This window comes from Melospiza georgiana, chromosome 16, assembly GCF_028018845.1.
Source record: "Melospiza georgiana isolate bMelGeo1 chromosome 16, bMelGeo1.pri, whole genome shotgun sequence".
NCBI classification, from domain to species: domain Eukaryota; kingdom Metazoa; phylum Chordata; class Aves; order Passeriformes; family Passerellidae; genus Melospiza; species Melospiza georgiana.
In genome coordinates, this window is record NC_080445.1 from 15,322,105 (window position 1) to 15,346,723 (window position 24,619).

General features: G+C 58.5%; 1 protein-coding gene across 5 annotated transcripts in view; it reads left to right on the forward strand.

Moving 5' to 3' along the window:
- Positions 1–21,958, forward strand: part of CAPN15 (calpain 15) — a 58,418-nt gene extending 36,460 nt beyond the window's left edge. For 4 of the 5 annotated variants that reach the window (XM_058035811.1, XM_058035810.1, XM_058035812.1 and 1 more), the window contains 11 exons: positions 5,941–7,441; positions 11,330–11,538; positions 12,491–12,674; positions 15,358–15,581; positions 16,473–16,598; positions 17,187–17,339; positions 17,687–17,848; positions 18,465–18,691; positions 18,873–19,033; positions 19,309–19,487; positions 20,033–21,958. In XM_058035811.1, coding sequence (XP_057891794.1) covers positions 5,941–7,441; positions 11,330–11,538; positions 12,491–12,674; positions 15,358–15,581; positions 16,473–16,598; positions 17,187–17,339; positions 17,687–17,848; positions 18,465–18,691; positions 18,873–19,033; positions 19,309–19,487; positions 20,033–20,210 — 3,304 coding nt within the window. In that variant the 3' untranslated portion in view covers positions 20,211–21,958. Of the gene's footprint in view, positions 1–1,045; positions 1,127–5,940; positions 7,442–11,329; positions 11,539–12,490; positions 12,675–15,357; positions 15,582–16,472; positions 16,599–17,186; positions 17,340–17,686; positions 17,849–18,464; positions 18,692–18,872; positions 19,034–19,308; positions 19,488–20,032 lie in introns of those variants that run through there. The other variant, XM_058035813.1, reaches the window with a different exon arrangement.
- Positions 21,959–24,619: the final 2,661 nt, after the last annotated feature.

Here is a 24,619-nt window from a genome sequence, read left to right on the forward strand (position 1 = left end):
GTGATTCCATGAATAGTTCCAGCTGGAGAGAAAGCATTGCAGGAGCTGTAGCAGGACCTGCAGACATCATCCAGAGGTTAGAACCAGGCTCTTCACAGCAGCACATGGTGGGAGAACAGGAAACAACAAACAGGATGAAACAGGAAGTTTCAGGCTGGGTATAAAGAGAAGCATTTCTGTCCAAGGACAGTCAGACTGACAGACAGCTGTCCAGAGAGGTTGTGAAGTCTCCATCCTTGGAGGTTTTCAAGACCAGACTGTCTAAACCTGCTGCAATCCCTTTAAGAGACTCAGCTTGAAGCAGGAGTTTGAGCTGGAGACCACCCTGAGGTTTCTTGTGCCCTGTTTACTCTGGGATCCTCCCTGGCTGCTCCTGTGGAAGTGGGGTGCTGCTCCTGCACACACATGGAGAGCCTCTGCGTTTTGGGGGTGTTTGTGCCATTGCAGTGGGACCTGCAGTGGCACTGCCTGACATAGATACTTGGATCCAGGGCTCCAGAAAGAGTGGCTGAGTTTGGGGGGGTCTCTTTGCTGTCTCTGCCCTTGCTCAGCACACCTGGGAGAAAAGGGCAACGAGACAGGTCCCTTCTGGTGCTTTATTTTTGTCCATGTCTCTCCAACACAGAATATCCTGAGTTGGAAGGGTCCTGGAAGGCTGGGGTGAAGGTCACTGTTATTAAAGCCTGGTTTATTTTCTTGTTTCACTTTGGAGGCAGGATTTGGAAGCACTTATGCAACCTGCCCTGTTTGGATGATGCCAGCACAGAACTGGCGACACTTTCCCTTATAACCTCAGGGGTTCAGAAGTGTGAATCAGAGGCTGTTTGTCTCCACTGATGCTCCATAGAAACTTGTACCAAGTGGAAAGTCCCAGCTCCTGGTGTTTCTGTGTTGCTCTGCCAGTAGATCTGCTGCAACCTTCCAGGTCCAGCCTCCCAGCCCCTGCCTGGCTCTGCAAGAGTGAGTCAGCTCAGCCAACAGCATCTCCTCGCCCGGGCTTCATGATCCCAAGCCACGTGTGCTCCTAACAGAGCACTGCCAGAGGGATTCTGAGTGGCTCTTGACCTCCTGCACCCCTTCCTGGTGGGCACAGGTGCCTTCTGCTCCTGCTGGCTCTGGACATGTGGTAGGTCTGTGTGGGAGAAGGCTCAGCAGTCCTCTCTTAGGTCAGGGTCCGCAGTGCTACTGAAAGAAAATGAAATGGGAAATATGAAATAGAAAGCATGGGGTTGAGGGGAAGGGATTCACAGCTCGCAGACATTGAGGCAGGATTTGTTTAGGGGTTTTTGGTAATTTTTCTTTTCTTTTCTTCCACAAAATTCGAGTGCTTTTTCTTGTATTTGTCAGGGAGGATTTTGCTGGGATGCATTGTGTGTCAGAGAGCTCGGGGTTTGTGTTGCTGACGAGAACAATTGATTTTTATTTATTTGTTTATTTACTGCGGGAGAGAAACCAAGCCATAAGTTTTAAGACTTGAGCTGCTCTGGAGGAATTTTATTTAGAGAAACAGCTTGATTGTGCTGCTGTGTGTGATTGACACAATCTCCTCTAATCCTTTTGTCCGTGTGGGCTCTGCAGCAGAGCCCTGGGATCTCTCAGTCCAGTGCCCAGGTCACCTCAAGGTGTTCTCTGGCAGTCCAGGGTGCTGCTGCCCAGGGCTGGGTGCCATCTCCTGCCCTGGAGCTCAGCTGCACATCCCACAGCCCTGGCACACCACCAGCTCCCTGCCAGCAGGAACGATGCAAACTGCAGGTTTTTGGGTTCTTCCCCATTTCCCACCCTGCCTTGTTCCTTGTTTTGCATTGCTTCAGACATGACTTGGGTCCCATAGGGTGCCCAAAGGTGGTGGCCATCCCTGGGCAGTTTGGTGGCTGTATAGGAGCCAGGGCTCTGCAGCAGCTGGACACACAGGGCTCAGCAAACTCATCACTCAGCAGAGCCTGGGGCGGGGATATCACTGTCCTGAAGTGGTTTTGGAAGGTGACCAGCTGGAACCTTTTAATCCCTGGAGCAGAGAGGTTCCCTGGGACCTGATCAGTGTGCTGAAAGCTGCCTGCTTGCTAGAGTACTTTCTATATTATTTTTTAAGCATGATAATTACACTGCTGTGATTGCCAAGGTAGGGGCACGCCTGCCAATACGGTGGTGCCTCCTGCCAGCTGATGTCTCCTGCCTTGCTTGGGGAGAGCTGCTGTGGTGGGAAGCACAGCCATGTGCATCCATGCTGCTGGAGGTGTGGGGTTGTAGCCTGTTACCCTGTCCCTGCACCCCAAGGTGCCCTTTTTGTGTGCACCCCAAAAGAGCCTCCAGCAGCTCCGTGCTGCCCGGTGCAGAGCCCTGTGTCACCTGTGAAGTGTCCCCCAGGAAAGCCCTCCCGTGGGTGGGTGCTGCCAGGTCCCTGGTTTCAGAGGAGCTCCTCTCCCCCAGGAAGGTGGCAGGCAATGTTTATCTCAGTTGTTTTTGCTGGGGCTGGAGAGTGACTGTGTTAACACGCAGCAGATGGGCCTGGTGAATAGGTGCTGGAGATAACCCTGTTTCCTCATGCAGCCTTGTTGCCTGCTGGGAAAGGAGCCAGCCAGGCTGTTTAAGGAGAAGTGTGGAGCTTGGACAGGCTGAGGATGGATTTCTCTTTCAGCTGGTTCAGTTTTGGGGGGAGGTTGTTGCTGTGGGACAGAGGCTGCTGCCACAATCCACCACGTCCTGGTACAGGTTGGACTATGTAAAGGCAGGATCCAGCCTGGTGCCCACTGGGATCTTTGGACCCTGAATTTAATTCTATTTCAGGCAGAGACTGGAATTGTCCATCAGTCCTAGGCAGGGTTGGTGTCCTGCCAGTTGCCAAGGCTGGGGGGGAATTGGTGGCTGGGAACCCAGAACTGTGGGGCACAGCTGAGGGTGTCCCATGTCCTCTGCCATGCTGTGTGCCTCCCACTCACTGTCAGGGAAAACCGTGTGGCTGCTGGGCACCACGATGTGCAACAGAAGGCAAGGGAGTCTCCTGCCAAAGCCTGTCACACTGGTGGCCCTGCCACTGCAGGACCTTTGGGGGAAGAGCTGATGGCCCTTCTGGAAGGCTTTTTGGTTTTCCCAAGGAAGTCAAGTGGGTGGAAATCCCAGCAGCAGCTGCAGAGTGTTAGGGGCCCACTCCTGTTGCAAGGGGTGAGAAGATGGGACCAGGAGGGGGACAGTGTGACCAGAGAATGTCACAGCTCCCCAGGGCCATTCCAGGACACTTCAGTGCCCTGGCTTCCACCTCCCTCCCAGTGCCTGGAGCCTGGATCTCCTGCCCAGCCAAGTGAAATGGTGCTGCCTTCCCTGAGCCTGCAGCTTGTTGCTGATGCCACATCAAGCAGGTCTGGGGATGTGCCTCATCCCAGTGTCCCCTCGTGTGGTACTTCTGTCTTGTAGGTCATCCTAGGTTTTCTCCTCTCTGTGGGAAGGAACGGGGTGATTCCTTTCACAATCCCATGGTGGCATTGCTAGAAGCCTTTCCTTGCTGGGTAGGACCATGGGTGTGTGAGGGGTGGACAGGAGGAACATTGGTGGCTGTTTGTCCCAGTCCACAGACAGCGCTGCAGCATCTGCATTTCAGGGCAGAGTTTTTGGAGCCAGTGCTCTCCTGCACTGTGTGCACAGCATGGAGGAGGCTGGAGGTGGATGGCACAGGTTGCTGACAGCCTTCCCTTGCCTTTTGCTGATGCTTGTGGTTTGATGAACCTCACCAGAAAGACAAATGGATGTAACAGGATCACAGTGCCCTTCATGGCCCCATTGGCTGCTCCTTCCCCTCCTCTGCTTGAGGAATGATCTCCCTTTCAGATGTTGTGGACATGGTACTGCCACAGGGGAGAGGGATGTACAGTGGCTCCCAGCTGTAGGACTTGAGGCAGAAAAATCAATGTTTATATTTCTCTTAGCTGGGAATAACTCCAGTAAATAAACACCTTGCAGAGTTCAAACGATGCAGGCACCACATATGAACCAGAATGAATTTTGAAGCTCTCTCTTGCAATAAAATGGATTTCTTGATTTCAGGCTTTATTTAGAGAAGTGTTTGATTTAAGAAGGGAGCTGAAGGTTATATCTGATCTCTGTGAGGTGGAGCTGCTCTTCCAGTGGCTGTGGAGCATGGTGTGGAAATGGGGTTGGATTGCTGCTGCTGCTGGAGTGTTCCCAGGAGAGTTTCTCATGTACCAGCCAAAGGCAGGGTCACTTCCCTCCTCCCCAGGGGGGTTCTGGCTGCATCCTCTGCCCCTCCAGACCTTGCTGCTGCATTGCAGTCTGCTCAGAGCCTTGGGAAGCTGTGTGTGCAGGTGCTGCTGCTTGGGATTCTGGAGGCCAGCCAGGACCCAGTTCCTTCCACAGGCTGCACTGGCGTCTGGAGCTGTCTGTGCCTGCCCTGTGTGGGATTAAACACCCTCCTCCCCTTTGTTCCAGCCACTGTGCTGCTTGAACTTGGTTCTTGTAGGGATGCTGGAGAGGGAGCCAGTGGTGAGCCTGCTGAGGTGCAGCTCCCATGACTTGGGCTGCTCTTGGTTTCTGGAGGTCTGACTTTGCTCTTCCTGGGAAGAGCTGAGGGCATGGGATGGGCTTGGAGGCTTTTTCTGCACAATGGACCCTGTCTGTGGTCTCAGGCAAGCAGAGCAGGGTGGAAGGGCTTGGAAGGGGCCTGCTCTGCTGGAGAGAGGCACAGCTGACCTGGAGCTGGGGTTCAAGATTGGATTGATGACTTGGCCACCTTATCTGGGAGCAGGAGTGCATGGAGGGAGGGCTCCAGATTCCCAGTGCATGCTCAAATGAGGGAGGGCTGGTTTGTCCTTGTGTGAAGGAGGAGGAAGCAGAAAACTCTGCTTGAGTCCCACCTTTGCTCCAAGCTGCAGGAAATGACCCCGAGCAGGGGACAAAGGGCACCATGCAGGGCTGGTCTCAGTGTGAGTGCACACATGGCAGCCTGAAAGCACCGGGAGGGCTGCACTGGGGGAATGCTGCTCCCTGCAACCCGGGGATCATCAGGGTCCCTGGAGCTGCTGCTGCTGCTGCACTTCTGGAATACTGAGTCTGCCTAGAAAACGAAATTGTGAGTTCCTGCCCCAGGACGAGGTGGTTCTGTCGTGTGTTGGACCCATTCTCCCATCAGGGTTTCAGGCATTCCCAGGCAATGCTGGAGGTTGAAACCAAGAGCTGGTATAGCCAGAAGGGCATTATGGCCTCTCTACCTACTTCACAGATAAGTGGGGAAGCAGCTGGAGCTGGGACATGGTGCTCCTCTTTGCTGAGCTTGGAAGCTGCTGGTAAGCTGTCCTGGCACTGGTGCACCAAGGAGCTGCTGCTCCCAGGCTGACTGGGCCAGGCTTGCAGCCCCAAAACCTACAGCCAGGTAGAAGCACCTCTGCACACCAAAGCCTGCCTTCCTCGGCTTGGTGGTGTCTGGTGTGGGATAACACAGTTATCCCAGTGGGGAGCTGAAAGGAGAGGAGGGAGACAGGAACAGAAAGTGAGATGGAGGTGGGGTGGAGCAGAGAAGGAGAAAAGAGTTGATGTTGGAACAGCAAGAAGGCAGAGCAGGGTGTCACCTCCTCCCAAGAGTTCCAAGAGTTCCACAATGTGTCTGTGCCCTGCAGACACAAAAAGTGCCAGGGTTGGGCACAGAGATGGTGTTTGCTTACAGGGCACAACCCCACTGTGGGAATGGGGTCAGTGGGTGCTGAGCTGCTTCTATTGCCCTTCCTGGAGCATTTTGGATGGAAGCCAATGCATTGCCATACAGCTGGAGAATTTGTCAGTGCCAGAGGATCAAGCACCAATAGAGCAGTGACTAGATTGATGGCTGTTCTCTTCCTGGAAGCAAGGTTCTGACCATGCCAGCCCAGGAAACACGTGGTACCTCTGCCTATTGGGTGGCCTTGGCCTCAGCCTCACGCTGTGTCTTCTTTGTTGCAGCCACTCCCACTCTCCTGGCTCCATGGCTGCCGTCCGCGAGTGGTCCTGCACGCGCTGCACCTTCCTGAACCCCGTGGGCCAGCGGCAGTGCTCCATCTGCGAGGCCCCCCGCCAGAAGCCCGACCTCAACCACATCCTGCGCCTCAGCGTGGAGGAGCAGAAGTGGGCCTGTGCCCGCTGCACCTTCAGGAACTTTCTGGGCAAGGAGACCTGTGAGGTGTGTGGCTTCACCCCGGAGCCGGGACCCGGTGGCTCCCCCTTGCCCGTCATCAATGGCATCTTGCCCAAGCCTGCCGTGCTGATGGAGCCCAAGGGCACGTCCAAGGAGGAGGCTGCCAAGGCAGAAAGCAGCAGTGAGGACTCAGAGGGGAAGAGCCCCGATGAAGCAGAGCTGGAGAGCGGCTGGGCCTGCCAGCGCTGCACCCTGCACAACACGCCCGTGGCCAACTCCTGCTCCGCCTGCGGTGGCCCACGCAAGCTCTCCCTGCCCAAAATCCCACCAGAGGCGCTGGTCGTCCCTGAAGTCATCACCCCGGCCGGGTTCCACATGGCCCCCTCCACCCCGCAGCCTTCGGTCTCCACAGAGATCTCTGATGGTGATGCCGTGGCCACCCCGGGCCCTGTGGCTATGGAACAAGAGGTGCAGAAGATCCCAGCCTTCAGCCCCTTCTCCCCGGGGCTCCAGAACAACCCCGTGCCCCGAAGCCGGCGGGAGGTGCCCCCACAGCTGCAGATGCCGGGCCCTGAGGGCTCCCAGCCCGCGGCCACGGGCGCCGTGGGGCAGAAGGGCTCTCCCCAAGGTCAGGCCAGGGCCGCCCCTGCCGCACGCTTCCCGGACCTGCTGTCCAACAAACGGCTGAGCGTGCTGGAGGAGGAGATGGAGGTCACTCCGTCCCACTGGAAGTGCAGCTCCTGCTCCCTGCTCAACTCCGCCGGCGCCAGCAAGTGCGAGGTTTGCAGCACCCAAAAAGGCAGCGACACCATCAACCTGGTGGGAGACTCGGTGAGGTTCACCCCGTGCAGCCCCTCCAGCCCCGACTTCACCACCTGGTCGTGCTCCAAGTGCACCCTCAAGAACCCCACGCAGGCCCAGAAGTGCAAGGTGTGCGGCTCCTCCAAGCTGCACGGCTTCCAGGAGCACGGCGGGGAGCCGGGGCCGCGCTGCCCCGACTGCGGCGCCTGCGACAGGGACAGGGACAGGCCCGGCTGCTCGTGCGGCGCCAAGGCGCCCTCGGCGCGCAAGGTGGCGCGGCTGTTCCCGGCCCCGGCGGCCGCGGCGCAGGACAGGCCGGGCCAGTGGGCCTGCCCCGCCTGCACCCTGCTCAACGAGGGCAAGGCCAAGCACTGCGGCGCCTGCCACACCCCCCAGCAGTACGTGGCGCAGCACAAGGGCCTCAAGCCCCTCAAGAGGAGGGAGAGCATGCACGTGGAGAAGAGGAGGCAAACGGATGAGGGCGAGGCCAAAGCCCTGTGGGAAAACATCGTGACCTTCTGCCGGGAGGTGAGTGCAGTGCTTGCTTGGTCCTGCCTCTCCCACAGGTGTGGGGCAGCATCTTCCATGCGTTGGGCTCCAGGGATCTTCCCTTGCAGCAGCTGCATGCTGGTTGTTGGCACTGAAATGTCGTATTTTGGTGCAGAGTGATCTCCAGGGTGAAAACAGCCCATACAGCCCACTCCTGGTGCAAGGATGAAGAAGTCTAAAACCTTGCGCTAAGCCTGTTAGCTCTGAAAGCCAGTGTGGTATTTTAAATCAGTGAGAGAGAACTTCTGGGATGAAGGGACATCCTTAGGTGGTCATTCCATCTCTTTCCAGTGTCTAGTGGTGGGAAAGGCAGAGAGTGTGCCCAGGTTTGCTGGTGGCACACTGTGCATGGATGCAGGAAACCTGGGATGCAGCAAGCAGAGGCTCGGGGTGAGAGGGCAGGCAGAGGAACTACTGCCACTGCCAGCAGCTGCAGGTGTTTCAGAACCATGGGCCAGGCCTTGGTGTTGTTGGTTTGGGTATTGCAAATGCAGAGGTGCAGCACAAATGGCTCCCCCTTTCTGGGCAGGCAGCTGAGCTGCAGCTCTAGGCTGGCTCTAGTTGAAGGTCTCAGGAGGACGTGCCAGCACACACCTTCCCACTGTGAGCTATCTGGTCCAGTCAGTTGGGTTTCAGCCTCAAACACCACTCTGTTGGCCTCAATTTTTTTCCCTGTGTGGCATTAAAAGCTCCTGTGAATGCTGCTTTCTCTGGCCTCCTTCTGGGGGAAGCCTCCAGCTCTTCTGGACCAGATGGAGAGGGAGTTGCAGTCCCATTTTGACGTACAAACAAGGCTTCTCCTGCCTGGTCTGAGGATTGTGTCCATTCCTGTGCCTCCACTGCACAGTCCAGGGAACAGAGATGTTTGGCTCAGGAGGGAAGCTCTGAGAATGATCTTGTTTGGGCTTGTGGTTTTTTTAAATTGCTCTGTGTCCTTCCTAACAGGCGTGGGTGTCTTTATAGCAGAGACCCAGATTCTGCTTATCCCCATCTTTTAAGCAAGTGAATAGCCTCTTTTGTAGGCAGGGAACATCTGTTCCATCAGGAATCAGGCCTGAAGGATGAATCACGATGATGGCCAGGCTGAATTAGCAGCGTGGCACTGCCAGGAAGGGGAGCCTGCCTTGCCCTGTCCCACAGCTGAGCTTGTTGTGCTCCTTAACCCACAGTAATGGGCTGTGAGATCCATCTCCCAAAATTCCCCCTCCAGCCCAGCCCCAGCTGTGCTCTGGCGCTGTTCAGGTGTGAGGTTAGGCCTGGCAGCAGTGGAGGGACAGTGCTGCACCTGTCCCTGTGCTCCTGGTCAGGCTGGCAGGGGAGGTCCCTGTGAGCTCCCTGCTGCCCAGGCTGCTCAGCCTTGCCTGGAGGAGCCAGGCTGGCCGAGTTCTGCTCCGTCTGTTTGTCCCCCTGCCCCACGTCATGTGGAGCAGCTCCTCTTGCTGCTCCCTGCCAGCATTTCTGCTCGAGCTCCTGCTGTGGGTTTTCCTTCCTCTGCTATTCCAGGGATGCCTTTTCCAACCCTTCTCAGTGTGTGGTGCCTATTTTAGCTTTACCCTTTCTCTTCTGTTGGGGAGCAGTGCAGAGCTGGCCTCTTCCACTGGAATCATGGAATCAGAATGGTTTGGGATGGAAGGGACCTTAAAGCTCATCTCGTTCCAACCCTGCCAACCCACCTCACCTTCCACCACACCAGGTTACTCCAAGTCCTGTCCAGCCTGGCCTTGAACACTTCCACAGATGGTGCAGGCACAACTTCCCTGGGCAGCCTGTGCCAGGGCATCCCCACCCTCACAGGGAAGAATTTTTCTCCAGTACCCAGTCCAAATTTCTTCCCTTTATGTTTAAAAGTTTTCCCTTGTCTCATCAGTGAAAATTTTCACATTCCCTTGTTCATGTGAAAAATTGCTTTCCCTCTTACTAATAAGCCCCCTTTAGGCACTGTAAGGGGTCTGAGGTCTCCATGGAATCTTCTCCAGGTGAGCACCCCCAGCTCTCTCAGCCTGGCTCCAGAGGAGAGGGGATCCTGCCCACAGAGCATCTCCATGGTGTCCCCTGGACCTGTTCTAACAGATCCACGTATTTGTTATGCTGAGTCCTCCAGAGATGGACAAAACTGGGGTCTCACAAGGGCAGAGCAGAGGGGGAGAATCCTCTCCCTCGTGTCCTCATAGCCCCGCACAGCAAGTTCCTGCAGAGCCCAGAGATCCATGTGCAGGGATGGGTCACAGCCAGGTCCCCAGCCAGGCTGGTGGCTGCTCCTCAGCTGCACAGGGCAGATGCTCCCTGAGAGAGCAGGACAGCTATTAGCTGAAAAACACCCTCCTGCAAAAGAGGAGCTGGAGTTGCTGATTGGGGCACCACAAAGGAAGCATTCAGGTAGGATTGCCACAAAAGAGGAGGTCAACTACTAATTGGGTGTGAGTAAAGCTAATTTAAATCAGAGTCAGCTCTTGCTGAAAGAATTAAATTTAATTTAATTAACAATAACAAAGAAACACCTGTTCTCATTTCACCCTGTGTTAGACTGAAAAAGCCACCCTTCTCCACTTGGTGAAGTTCTGTGCCTCCATCCCTGTGGTTAATGCCTATGGGATTACCTACCCTTCCACTATCCTATTTATTTATGATGCAGCAGCTCTTGCCGGAGGGCTGGGACCTGGGATACCCTCACTCTGAAATTGCTTGCCTGGTTGTGGTCTGGCTGAATGCAGTTGCAAAAGCTGCCCCTCCCATCCCCCATGGATGTGCCTGGGGTTGGCACAGGGCTGCCAAGCCCAGCGTGTCCCCTCTGGGGCAGGGACAAGGCTGGTTGAGGTGTGTTTGCATGCCAGGTGGCTCCTCGGAGCCTTGCTGTTTGCGGGCTTTGCTGCTTGTGGAGGCAGCCAAGGCCCCCCACAGCCCAGCTTTTAGCACCAGCACAAAGTGTGAGACGGTCCCTGCCCAGGGAGGCTCCTGTGAAACAGAAAAAGGCAGATTGGAGTCACAGCCAGGAGCTTGAAACCAGAGAGGTGAGCCTGAGGCAAGGCTGAATGCTGGACCTGAAGCACAGGATGCATCTCTGCGCTGCCAGCAGACACCAGCATAGTCCTGTCACCCTGTAGGGCTGGGAAGGGACTGCCTGGGCCCGGCAGGAGGGCTGGGGGCTCTGCTGTCTCTCGTGGGGGCAGGGGGAGGCTCTCCAGACCCCCCAGTCCCGAGTGGACAGCGAAGAAAGAGTTGATTAAGAAGATTTTGAGAGGTGCTAAAGGGTTAAAAGGCGAAACATCCATTGTGTGGACGAGCACATGGTGGGAAAAAATCCTTTGCTCCCACTGCAGATAGCAGTGACAATATCAGGGCAGAGCAGAACCAAGAGAAGATGTTGTGGTGCTGTGCCTGAGAGGGCAGGGCAGAGACAGCCGGGCACTCAGGACAGTGTTCCCATGCCCAGCTGTGCCCGGCACCTCCCACACACCAACAGTGCCCTCATCCTGCCCCCAGCACTGCTCTCTTCTGCCCCCTCTCCTTCCCTGAGCATCTCCCTGGGCCTGGACATTCCCTCCTGAGAGGAGCCTTGTCCCTGCCAGCACTCACAGAGCCCATCCCAGCCTGTGTGCCCTGGCTGGGGCCCTACAGAAACCTGCCTGTGTGCAGGGCCCTGGCTGGGGCAGGCTCTGTGTGCAGCTGGGCAAGGACAGCTCAGGAGAGCCCTGCTGGGCCCTGCAGAGGTGATGCTGCTGCTGTCCAGGGCTGAGGAGTGGCTGAGGGCCTTTGGGAGGCTCCCAGCAGAGAGACTGACCACCCAAAATTACAATTCTGGAGTCTCTGTAAATGTTCAAACATTCCTTTGATGATCCACTGATGCTCTCTTGCCTTTTGCCCTCACAGAACAAAGTCAATTTTGTGGATGACAGCTTCCCCCCCGGGCCCAAGTCGGTGGGGTTCCCGGAGGGGGACAGCGTGCAGCAGCGGGTCAAGCAGTGGCTGCGCCCCCACGAGATCAACTGCAGCATCTTCAAGGAGCGCTCGGTGAAGTGGTCGGTGTTCCGCACGCCGCGGCCCTCGGACATCCTGCAGGGGCTGCTGGGCAACTGCTGGTAGGGGCCAGTGAGCCGACTGACACCCTCCGGCCCCTTCCCTCTTCCCTCCTCTTCCTCCAGCTCCAGCGCTGCCCACTCAGCCCTACTCAAACCCCTTTATGCCCCCAGGCTGTAGCCCATGCTCTGCCTCACCCCCTCCCAGCTCTGCGTGGTCGGGTGACTTGTGCTGCCCATGCCCTGTGATCCGTGCCCAGTGCTGCCCATGCCCCATGCTGCCCGTGCTGCCCATGCCCCTGCTGCCCATGCCCAGTGCTGCCCATGCCCATCCTGCCCATGCCCCGTGCCCTGTGCTGCCCGTGCCCCGTGCCCCATGCTGCCCATGCCCTGTGCCCCATGCTGCCCATGCCCATGCTGCCCATGCCCTGTGCCCCCGTGCCCAGTGCTGCCCATGCCTGTGCTGCCCATGCCCATCCTGCCCATGCCCCGTGCCCTGTGCTGCCCATGCCTGTGCTGCCCATGCCCCATGCCCTGTGCCCTGTGCTGCCCATGCCCCATGCCCCGTGCTGCCCATGCCTGTGCTGCCCATGCCCCATGCTGCCCATGCCCGTGCTGCCCATGCCCGGTGCCCCATGCCCCGTGCTGCCCATGCCTGTGCTGCCTATGCCTGTGCTGCCCATACCCATGCCCCGTGCTGCCCATGCCCGTTCCCCGTGCTGCCCATGCCCACACTGAGGCCGCTCCGCCTGCCCGGCAGGTTCCTGAGCGCCCTGGCCATGCTGCCCATGCCCATTCCCCGTGCTGCCCATGCCCATTCCCCGTGCTGCCCATGCCCGTTCCCCGTGCCCGTGCTGCCCATGCCCACACTGAGGCCGCTCCGCCTGCCCGGCAGGTTCCTGAGCACCCTGGCCGTGCTGCCCATGCCCATTCCCCGTGCTGCCCATGCCCGTTCCCCGTGCCCGTGCTGCCCATGCCCCATGCCCACGCTGAGGCCGCCCCGCCTGCCCGGCAGGTTCCTGAGTGCCCTGGCTGTGCTGGCCGAGCGGCCCGAGCTGGTGGAGCGGGTGATGATCACCAGGACGCTGTGCCCCGAGGGCGCCTACCAGGTGCGGCTGTGCAAGGACGGCACGTGGACCACGGTGCTGGTGGATGACATGCTGCCCTGCGACGAGTGCGGCTACCTGCTCTTCTCCCAGGTCAGTGCCACGGGGATATGGGCAGTGCCCCAGGGCTCAGGGAGGCTCATTCCAGGCACTCCCAGGACAGGCAGGGAGAAGAGGCTCTGCTGGGCTTCATGTGAGGCACCTACTTTGTCCTGCATTTAGAGTCATAGAGACACTAAGGTTGGAAAAGGCCCCAAAGATCATCAAGTCCAACCACTGATCAAGTACCCCTTGCTCACTAAAGCATGCCACAAAGTACTACATGGACTTGTTTTTTGAATGTTCCCAGGGATGGTGACTCCACCAGTGCCCTGGACAGCCCATTCCAATGCCTGACCACCTTTCATTAAGGAATTTTCCGAATATCCAACCTAAACCTCCCCTGATGCAACTTGAGGGTGTTTCCTCTTGTCCTGTCCCTGTTCCCTGGGAGCACAGCCCGACCCCCCAGCTGTCTCCTCCTGTCAGGAGCTGTGCAGAGCCACAAGGTCCCCCCTCAGCCTCCTTTTCCCCAGGCTGAGCCCCTTCCCAGCTCCCTCAGCCCCTCCTGGTGCTCCAGCCCTTTCCCAGCTCCATTCCCTTCTCTGGACACATTCCAGCCCCTCAATGTTATCCCATGTCCCACTGACCTTCTTGCCCACCTGGGCACATGTGACTCACGTTCAGCTGCTGCCAAGCAGCACTCCCAGGTCCTTTCCCAGTGGGTACTTCCCAGCACTCCCATGTCCTTTCCCAGCAGGTACTTCCCAGCTGCCCCAGGCCTGGAGTTGCTGGGGCATGCTGTGACACAAATGGAAGATCCAGCACTGGTTGCACCCTGTTTGCAGCTCAGGACACTGCTCTTTACTGTGTCCTCAAGACAGCTGAACTCTTTGAAGCCATAATATCCATCTATTTACACCCCTTTTGGCATTTCCCAGGCTGCAGTGAAGAAATTTCATTTACAGTTGCTTTTCCCTCACTCCTTGCACCACAGACCCTTCACTTGCAGGGAAAGCCACCCTTATCCTTCATATAAAATGAAAACACTTTAACCTGTGTTTTGCACTGCGAGGGAATGAGGGAAAGCTGTTTCTTTCCTCTGAGGGGAGGTCTGGCAGCTTGGCTGTGCCAGGGAGGGCCTGTGGAGAAGGAAGGGGATGGCACATGGAGCAGCCTGTTCCAAGCCAGTGCCCAGTTGCTCTGAGCACGCTGGGGTGGCATCTGCTCGGGTCAGTGGAGCTCCCTCAGCCCCTCCAGGACATTGCTCTGCCCTGCCCTGCCTGCCAGGCCCAGGGGCTCTTGCTGGGATCATGTCCATGAAGGAGACTGAGAACGTCTCTATTGAAACTCGGGGGGGCAAAATCTGCCAAAGAAAACAAAGTACCACTGTCAGGAGGAGACAGGGACTGGGGCTGCTGGCTTGGATCTCATTCTGCAAATCCAGTCCTCTGGGTTTTGACACACAGCCATGTGAGGACAGGAATCAAACTTCAGAGAAGGAGAGAAGAAGGAGTTTGTGTCTACATTCTGTCTCTCAGTAGACAGAGGATACAGATGCATTTCTTTATTTCAGCATAAGATTTACCCTGACCCTAAAAGGTTTTTACCTTTTCCTTCCATCTTTCATGAATTTCAAGTCTGCTTTTGGAGCTTTTTTAAGATTTGAGGTTTTCACATGGGCTGGACTTGCCTTGCCTCTGTTTCCAGGAGCATCTGAATCGTGATGAGATTTTTCTGCTGAGTGTTCAGCTGTGGGAGCTGGATGTGGGGGATATAAAAGGAAAATCAGAGTTTTAAAAATAAAAGAAAATCAGGCTCTTATCTGAGCTCCCTGGCTGTGGTTCAGGCAGAAATAAACAACATGGATTTTGTTGAGTGAGGGACCTAAAAACCAGCAAAAAGCACTTTTAAGCTCTCTTTATCCGTCAGAAAGAAATCTTCACTGCCCTCCTTTCCTCTGCCAGCTCTTGGCTGCCACCTGTGAGTCACACAGGCACAATGTACCAGTGATTTTTCCTGCTGCTCTCCAAGCACCGGATACCAAACCCCATTTGCTGGGAAAAAACTTGCATCTTGTAATTAGGCCTTGTAGTTACTCCATGTGCTGGAGTAGAGGACTTTGCCAGTCCAAGTGTTTGGAGCTTGTCCTTGAAGCAGTGTCTGTGTTGCCTGGGTGGAATCCAATCAGTTGGGTGGGTGTGTTCTGGGGAACCTCCTCTGCCAAAGGGGTGTTGGTTTGGGTTTGCAGAGGTGTGTGAGTCAAAGGCAGCTGTTCCAGATGTGCTCCACATCACGGAATCCTAAATGTCCTGAGTGGGAAGGGGACCCACAAGGATTATCAGTCCAACTCCTGGCCCTGCACAGACAACCCAACAATCCCACCTTGTTCCTGAGAGCGTTGTCCAAATGCTCCTTGAGCTCTGGGAGCCTTGGTGTGTGCTTCCATTATTAAATGGTTCTAAGTTCAGGTTGAAGGGGACAGAAGGGGCTCAGGATGGGCAGCTCTGTCAGCACCCAGGCCTCTTGGGTGTTCATTCCAGGACTTCCCAAGGGGAATTGAACTCAGCAACAAAACACTGAACAAAGAGTGAACGGGTCCCCCATGGCCAAGGGGACCAGCTCCTGGCATGGCTTTTCTGCTGCTGCCTCTCCAGCCAGGATGGCTGGCAGGGATGGCTGGGAGGGCTGTCCCACCCCCTGCCCAGGGCTGACATGTCCCTCCCTGTCTCTGCAGGCCCAGAGGAAGCAGCTGTGGGTGGCCCTCATTGAGAAGGCTCTGGCCAAGCTGCACGGTTCGTACTTCGCACTGCAGGCCGGGCGCGCCATCGAGGGGCTGGCCACGCTCACCGGGGCGCCCTGCGAGAGCCTCATGCTGCAGGTCAGCTCCACCAACCCCCGCGAGGAGCCCATCGACACCGACCTCATCTGGGCCAAGATGCTCAGCTCCAAGGAGGCTGGGTAAGGTGGGGCAGGAGCAGGGATGCTGCAGAGGGGGTGAGGGGGAACATTCTTGTCTTTAGAGGCTCAGGACAGGGGTCACTGCATCACCTGGGGTGGAGTCCACCACCCGTGCCACTCATCTGGAGCATTGGTGGAGCTCCCACTCAAAGCTCTAAGAAATTATTTCTCCTGTGATTCTCTCATGAAATTAAGAGCCTGGTGACCTTCCACTGCACGTCACTGATGTCTTGCAGGAGTTAGGAAGTGGCACTGAGCCCTTTGCTTTGAGCTTTTCTGTTTTGTGAATGCTTGACCCTGTCCATGTCTCCCACCTGTATGTGACATCTTTGCTTATGACACCTGGTTAGCACTGGTCTAGAGGGGGCACAGCCAAACCAGACACCTCCTGCTCATCACTAAGGCAAGAGGGCAGCTCCTGCTGAAGGGCTGAAGGCTGGGGTATGGGGTCACATGGATGGATAGCTCCCAGCACATGGTGTCCCCCTAAACCTGACTGCTGCAGACCTCCTGCCCCCAATAGTGTCCTCACCCCTGCCAGCTTGTCTAGCTGATGGACTCCCTGCTTTTCTCCATGGCTTTCTGCCAGCCAGCAGAAGTGGGCAGGACCCTGGGGCCTGGTAGAAATTGGGAGAGGTTTGGGGCAAAGCTCCCCAGTGCAAAGCAGCTCTCCTTGGAGCCTGGGCTCAGCGTGCATGTGGGCAAGGGGAGGGAGCTCTGGGGCAGGGCTGGGCACTGCCTGGGGAGTGTTGCTGATCCCAGGAGTGTTGTTGCAGAGTGGGAGCATCCAGGAGCCTCCTGGGAGGAAGGTGTCCCACGCTTTGAGCAGCAGGGATGAGGTTCCCCAGGCCAAGCCTGGCAGGACCCCGAGGGTTTGGTGTCCCTGTGCAGGTTCCTGATGGGCGCGTCCTGCGGCGGGGGCAACATGAAGGTGGATGATGTGGCCTACGAGAGCATGGGGCTCCGGCCCCGGCACGCCTATTCCATCCTGGACGTGAGGGATGTCCAGGGCTTCAGGTGAGCTCGGGCTGGAGCCTGCCGTGCCTCTGCAGCTGCTCCTGCCTGCAGAACCAGCAGGAAACCTGGGGATGGATAGCTGAGGGCATGGTGAACTGGGGATTCTTTGGTGTCACATCCTCAAGGCCATCAAGGATGACACCATCCTGGGGTGTCACATGAATGCTGTTATCATATGAGCTGTCCTTGCCTGGTGCTGGCTCCATGTCCAGGGGTGGAATGTTTGACCTATGTCACAAGATGCAGAGGACTGAGTTGAGCTCTCACTTCACTGAGATGCTCAGAGCATATTGCTCATCTTTGAATGGAGGGGGGATAGAAATGGGTGCCACCCTGACATCTGGGCTGCTATAGGAAGCTGTATTTTCAGCTGTGTCACTCTCAGCAGGCCCTTTGGGCAGGGAAGGGCAGAGGGAGCAGCAGCAGGAGCAGAGCTGCAGGACAGGGACACCTGGGGCCACGATGTGGGTGACACATCAGTTCTGGGATGCTGTGAGAAGGCAGGAGTCACAGGGTGAGCTTTGTGGGGGGCAGGCTGGGTCTCCCCTCCCTCCTGAGTCTCTGACACTTTTCCCCTTCCCCTCCCAGGTTGCTGCGCCTGCGGAACCCCTGGGGCCGCTTCTCCTGGAACGGCAGCTGGTCGGACGAGTGGCCGCACTGGCCGCTCCCCCTGCGCCACGACCTGATGCCCCATGGCAGCAGCGAGGGCGTCTTCTGGATGGAGTACAGCGACTTCATCAAGTATGGCACGGCCAGAGCAGAGCTGTGGGGTGGGGAACAACGGGGCAGGGATGGAAAATGGGACATGGGGTCATGATGGGACAGGGATGGAAAATGGGATGTGGGGTCATGATGGGGCAGGGATGGAAAATGGGATGTGGGGTCATGATGGGGCAGGGATGGAAAATGGGATGTGGGGTCATGATGGGACAGGGATGGAAAATCGGATGTGGGGTCATGATGGGGCAGGGATGGAAAACGGGACGTGGGGTCATGATGGGGCAGGCAGGACTGGTCTTGCCTAGGGAATGTGGGTGTCCTGCAGCGTGCAGTGTGCCCCATCAGGACTGAGCCCAGCTTCCCCACAGGTATTTTGACTCTGTGGATATCTGCAAGCTCCATTCGGACTGGCACGAGGTGCGTGTGCAGGGCATGTTCCCCAACAAGGCCAACGGGCCGGTGACGGTGACGTCGCTGACGGTGCTGGAGCGTGCAGCTCTGGAGTTTGCCCTCTTCCAGGAGGGCAGCAGGTGAGCTGGGCAGGGCAGTGAAACTGAGGGGGCTCAGCTTGGAGAAAAGGAGCTCAGGGGGGACCTTCTGGCTCTGCACCACTTCCTGATAGGAGTGTGCAGCCACTTGGGGGTTAGGCTCTGCTTTCAGACAGGACAAGGGGAAACACCCTTAAGTTGGACCAGGGGAGGTTTAGGTTAAATATTGGGGAAATTTCTTCACTGAAAGGGTGGTCAGGCCCTGGCACAGCTGCCCAGGGCAGTGATAGAGTCCCCATCCCTGCAAGGATTTAAAAATCTTATGGATGTGGCACTTGGGGACATGGTTTAGTGGTGACCTTGGCAGTGCTGGGTTAATGGTTAGTTAATGGTCTTGATCTTAGAGGACTTTTCCAATATTAATGATTCCACAATTCTGTGGTTCTGTGGGCCCAGAAGAAATCCAGACACATTGGCATCCCTCGGGGTCACAGAGCTCAGGGATGGGCCCCCATCTCTCCATATCTTGGGAACTGCTCATGTTTAGCTGGAACCCAACTCCTGAATGCAGGGCTGGTTCCTGGGGCAGTGGGATAGCTCTTCCCTGGAACTGCTGCCTGTGTCCTGGGTGACGTGTGACCCTTCCTTCCTGGCACAGGAGGTCAGACACGGTGGACAGCCACTTGCTGGACTTGTGCATCATGGTTTTCCGGGCCACCTTCACTAGTGGGAACAAGCTGAGCCTGGGCAGGCTGATGGCCCACAGCAAACGAGCCGTCAAGAAATTCGTCAACTGCGACGTGATGCTGGAGCCGGGCGAGTACGCCGTGGTGTGCTGTGCCTTCAACCACTGGAGCGCTGCCCTGGCCGGCCCTGCTGCCCAGGGTGAGGCCATGGAGGGGCCCTGGGAGAGGGAGAGGTGCCAAAGCCCTCAGTCCTCCTCATGGGGACCTTCTTCAGGGTGGAGATTGCCTGTTGCATGTTACACATGCAGGAGCACCACGCTCATGGGATTGTGGCCTTGGTGACAGTTCCCTGATCCCTGTTCCTCTGGGTGTCTCTGCAGCTTCCAGTCCCACCAGCAGCCGACCAGCCACTGATTATTCCAGCTACATCCTGGCTATCTACAGCTCCCGCCTGGTGATGGTGGAGCAGGTGGACGCACAGCCCACCACGCTGGCAGATGCCATCATCCTGCTGACCGAGAACAAGGGCGAGCGCCACGAGGTGGGTGGGGGGCACAGGGTGGGGGCTGCAGTGGGGAGGGGGTGATGCTGCCAGAGGGAGCCTGGACCTGTGGGGTCCTTGGGCAGGGGCTGGGCAGGGCTGTGCCAGCTCTGGCTGCCACCCCTGGATGCCCACCCCCTTTGCTCCCTGGGGCAGCGTGGGGCACCCCAGCAGATGGGCTGCCCTTGGCTAGAGTGGAGGATGCCAGGGCAGGGGTTTTGATTTTGGAATGGGGGTGCCCAGAGCTTCATCCCCTTCCCTGCTGTGTGCCCCAGGGCCGTGAGGGGATGACCTGCTACTACCTGACCCATGGCTGGGCAGGGCTCATCGTGGTGGTGGAGAACCGACACCCCAAGTCCTACCTGCACGTGCAGTGCGACTGCACCGACAGCTTCAACGTGGTGTCCACGCGCGGCAGCCTCAAGACACAGGACAGCGTCCCCCCCCTGCACAGGTCTGGGGTAGGCAGGGGTGGGTCACAGGGGCTGCCAGGAGGCTGGAGAAAGGCAGAGCCAGGGCTGGCAGGAGGCAGGAGAATGGCAGAGCCAGGGCTGGCAGGGAGGCATGGACAGGGTGGGATTGCCAGGACAGGGTGGGATTGCCAGGAAAGAGGTGGGATTCCTAGAGCAGAGATGGGATTTCCAGGACAGGGGTGGGATTGGCAGGACAGAGGTGGGATTGCCAGGACAGGGGTGGGATTGCCAGGACAGAGGTGGGATTGTTAGGACAGAGGTGGGATTGCCAGGACAGGATGGGATTGCTGGGACAGAGGTGGGATTGCCAGGACAGGATGGGATTGCCGGGACAGAGGTGGGATTGCCAGGACAGGATGGGATTACCAGGACAGGATGGGATTGCTGGGACAGAGGTGAGATTGCCAGGAGAGGATGGGATTGCCAGAACAGAGGTGGGATTGCCAGGACAGGGTGGCATTGCCGGGACAGAGGTGGGATTGCAGGGGTGGAGGCTGCTGCCCTGAGCCCCTGGCTCTCTCCTCAGGCAGGTGTTGGTGATCCTGTCCCAGCTGGAGGGTAACGCTGGTTTCTCCATCACGCACCGCCTGGCGCACCGCAAAGCCACCCAGGCCTTCCTCAATGACTGGATGCTGACGAAGGGCACCCACAACCCGCTGCTCACGCCCGAGGTCGCTGGGCTGCACGGGCCCCGGCCCCTATGACGAAGAGCCTCCCCCTCCCCTGCCCACCACCCTGTTCCTGTCACCGAGCCTCTGGCCCGGGGTGCCCCCCTGAGCCACCAGCGCTGAGCTGTGGGGCACAGCTGGAGTGGCACCCCCAGCACTTTGCCCCACGCCACGGGGCTGGGGTGAGCTCTCAGGGCCAGCACCAGCCCTGGCACCGCTGCCCTGGCACGGCCACCCTGGCACAGCCACCCTGGCACCGCTGCCCCCAGGCACTTTAGGAGGAGCGGCTGGGGGCACGGGGCCATCTCAGGATCCCACCTGCCCCGTTCCTGCGCTGGGCCCGGTGCCCTCTACCCGCCCTGGGGACTGTGGGACAGGGAGGGGCTGGAGGTTGCTGTCAAGACCCTTCCCAGGCACCACGCTCAGGACTCTGCCCCTTCCCGTGGCACCAGGGCACTGGCGCTGCAAAAAGAAGAATATACCTCTGATGTCTGTCCGTCTGTGTGACCCTCCGTCTGTCCCTGGGCCCTTCCCTCTGTCTTGTTGTCCCCTTTGTCTGCTGTCGGGACCAGCGTGGTGCTGAGGCTGGGCTGGGGGGTGCCAGGGTCACGCTGCCGTGGTGCCACCCCTGCCAGGGACCCCCCACCCATCCTGGGTGCTGGGGCTGGTGGGGAGAGGGCACAGAAAGCTGCTGCTGAGGGGGCTGTGCTGTAATTGGGGTGAAACTCAGAGGTTTCACCACCTCCTGCTCGGCTCCGGGTGGGGAGCAGGGCCCCGGGGTGCTGCAGGCAGGGGCTGTGACCCAGGGCCCCTGTCCCTGTCACACAAGTGTTACTATGCAAAGGCAGCCGTGGGAGCAGTGCCTGGAGAGAAGCCATGGCCCGAGCTGGGCTCAGCCCCTGGCACTGCCCTCTGTGCCCCCCCCGTGCCCCATGGAGGGAGGCTGGGCAGCAGGTACCGACCCAGAGTTACCACGAGTCCATGTGCTGGGGAGGGGGTGGTTCTGGGGGGGAACAGAGAGCCCCCTCCTCCGGAGCCCGAGTGCTGTGGGAGGCAGTGAGCACAAGGCAAAGGCTGCACCTCGGGGTGCTGCTGGCCCTGTGGGTGCTCCGAGGTGGGGGCTGATCCTGGGGGGGAGCTGCACCCCTCCTTTTCAGGGCTTCGTGGCTCTCTGACTTGACATGTGTGTGTGTGTTTCTCTCTGTGTGTGTGTGTGTGTGTGTGTGTGTGTGTGTGGTTTGGGGGTTCCCCTGTGTACTGTCTCCTCCCTGAGCTGTGTGGATTTACAGCTGAGGGGGGCTGATGGGCAGTGCTGGACCCTGTTCTGGCAGGGGCCATGCTGGGGGATCCTGCACCCCAAATCCTGCGCCCCCAACCCTGCACCAGCAGCTGGGCTGGGCAGGGGGTGCAAGGTGTGCCCCTCTGTGTCCCCTGGGGATCGGGGGTGGCAGGGGGGATGGGCTGCCCTGGCACCTCCCAGCCCCCCCAGCTGGGGCTGCTGAGCCAAGCTCTGTCTGTATTTCTGTTTGTTGATCTGTTTTCTCTCTCTCCAGCTCCTTCCTCCTTGGGATGATTTGTCCTTCACTTTTTTTTCTCCTCTCTCTTTATGTCTTTCTGAGCTGTGAATATTTTTAACCCTGTAAATACTGTCCAGCTCTTCAAAATCATAGGATATTTTATCAATTGTAAATCAGATCAGTAATCCCTGTATGATATGAATTATCCATGGGTGGTTTTCAAACTCAGGTTCTGATGGACCAAATAAAGTTTTGTTTTTTACTGAAGCTGTTTGGTTTTCTTGTGGAAGAGAACAAAAGGGATGAGTGGGCGGTTTGGGGGTCAAAGCAATGGGTCTTGAAGGCATTTCCGTGGAGCAGTGACAGTCGGTGCTGGGGGGAGAGCTGAGCACCAAAAAAGAGGAATTGGAAGTTTTCCTGCACTTGGGGATGCACGAGCACAGAGAGGGGCGGAAATAAAGCACAACAAAAGCAAAATGCAGAAATCCCATAAAATGAGCGGTGTTCTCTGGCAGGGCCGGGAGAGGGCACCCACCATCCGCATGGCCGCTCTCCCGCTCGTGCCTCAGTTTCCCCACCCGTTCCGTGCCGGGCGGCTCCATGGCCGTGCCCGCTGCATGCCTGGCTCCGTGCCCGGGCTGGGGATGCCGGAGCTGCTCCCTCCTCGCTGCTCCCCCGCTCCGGCCGTGCCTGTGTCCGGCGGCGGGGCCGCCTGGCGCGGGGGGAGCGTTCCGGCTGAGCGCAGGCGGCCCCGGCTGCTCTCGCCCGGGGTGGGCACCCTGAGACCAGTAGGGAGAGACAGAAGGAGAGGATTTCGCTCTTTCTTACAGCAACTTGTAATAGATTTTTCCGGGCGAAACATCTTTGCATTCAGGAGGCCCTGTCACAAGCCATCAGCCTCAGCCAGGGAGAAACAGATGGAGAGTTAATTTTGGCGGGGAGGGCACGGCCGCGCTCCCTCCTCTCCCTCAGTCTGTTCAGGAGCAGGAGCCGGGTTGAGGCCTCGCGGCCGCGCCGCCCTCGCTGCCGCCTCATGGCGATCCCGGCGGTGCCCCGGCCCCGCTCGGTGCTGCTCAGCGCCAGGGACACGCTGGGACATGGCGCGGTCACCCGGCGGTGGCTCTTGTCGTGGTGACCAGCGCAGGTGGGTGATGGTGTCCTGCCTTCCCACGGCCGCGGCTCCGCGTCCCGGTGAGCCCCGCGATGCCCTGGGACCAAACCCGGCCATGGCAGGAGGACACCAGAGCAAATCCGGAGTGCCCGGTGCAGCCGGGGACACCCGGGCAGGCTGGGGGTGCAGGGGACACCATCCCTCAGGAAAGCACACGTTTGTGGCACATTGTCCTAGTGATTCTGCCTGGACACTTTGGGAGCCCTCAGAACACCCCCAACATCACAGACCAGGCTGAGAGCTGTGGTGTAGCCATGGAAGGGCTGGAGGTGAAATCAAACCCTAATTGTGCCCAATTCCCAAGGGCTGAGGCAGCATTAACTGTTTTATAATTACAAATAATTGTGTGGCAAAAGATAAAATTGTGTTTGACACATCAGCTCTGGAGGAGGGTGTTGCTTCATCAGGAAATTTGTCATCCCTTGGCTCTGTCAGTCTCGAGCCTGAGGTGTGGAGGGGGAGATGGGGATGGGCAGAGGGAGCAGCGGTCAAGGGAAGGATGGATGGAAGAGAAGGATGGACCGCAGGACACTGTGGAGGGGAGATGGAGAAGTGCTGTGGTACAGAGCCGTGTGAAGAGCAGAGGCACTGGTGTGACAGGTGGGGCAGGGAGCAGGCAGGGCTGTCCCACTGCCCTGGCACGGCTGTGACTCCTCACCCAAGGGGCTGTGGCTGCAAAAATGGCAGCACAAATCACCCCAGGGGTGTCCCTGCACCAGCTCATCTGGTGGGACAGCGTGAGCAGGGCAGGGCCAGGGCCATGTGAGCCCACCCCACTGCAGCTGCCATCCCGCGGTCCCCTCCACCCACAGCCCTGGTGCTGCTCCTCCCAGGGCACACACAAGGATGCTCGTGTGAAGGTGATGAAGGTGAAGGGTGGGCAGGCCCTGGCACAGGGTGCCCAGAGCAGCTGTGGCTGCCCCTGGATCCCTGGCAGTGCCCAAGGCCAGGTTGGATGGGGCTTGGAGCAGCCTGGGACAGTGGAAGGTGTTCCTGCACATGGCAGGGTGTGGAATGGGATGAGCTTTAATGTCCCTTCCTTGCCAAACCAGTCTGGGATTCTCTGAGGCAGTTGCCGTCTCATCAGCGCGGTCACCACCCCTTGACCTGCTGGACCCGGGGAACATCCCCGGAGGCAGAGCCGGGACCGGCTGCTCGCTGTGGGCCCGGCTGCTCCTCCTCGCTGTGGGGCCGGGACCTCGCTGTGGGGCCGGCTGCCTTTCCTCGCTGTGGGCCCGGCTGCTCCTCCTCGCTGTGGGCCCGGCTGCTCCTCCTCGCTGTGGGCCCGGCTGCTCCTCCTCGCTGTGGGGCCGGCCCGGGCACCGGCCCCGCCAGGCCCTGCTCGGGAGGGGGCCCGTCAGGGAGCGAGGGCTCCAGCGCTCTCTGTGATTCACTCTGACTATAATGGGAGCTGCTGGTGAATATTTTATGGCTCCCACAGGGCAGATAGAACATATTGTGCATTTTACGCCACAAATCTCCGCCTGGAGACAGAGGGAAGCTTAAAAAAGAGCAGCACCAGCGCTGCGCTGGGTGAGGGGGGCAGAGCTGCAGCGCCAGCGTGAGCATCACAAGGGTGCTCTCCTCTACCTCCATCTCCTTCCCGCGGGTGCCCGTGGGTGCCCAGCGCCCATCACCGGCCCGGGCTCGGGGCTCGGGGCTCGGGGCTCGGGGCGCTCCCGGCCGCAGCACGGGGCTGTGGGGAGCGGCTGCGGCGGCTGCGGCCGCTGCCCCGGGCCAGGCCCGGCAGCTCTGCG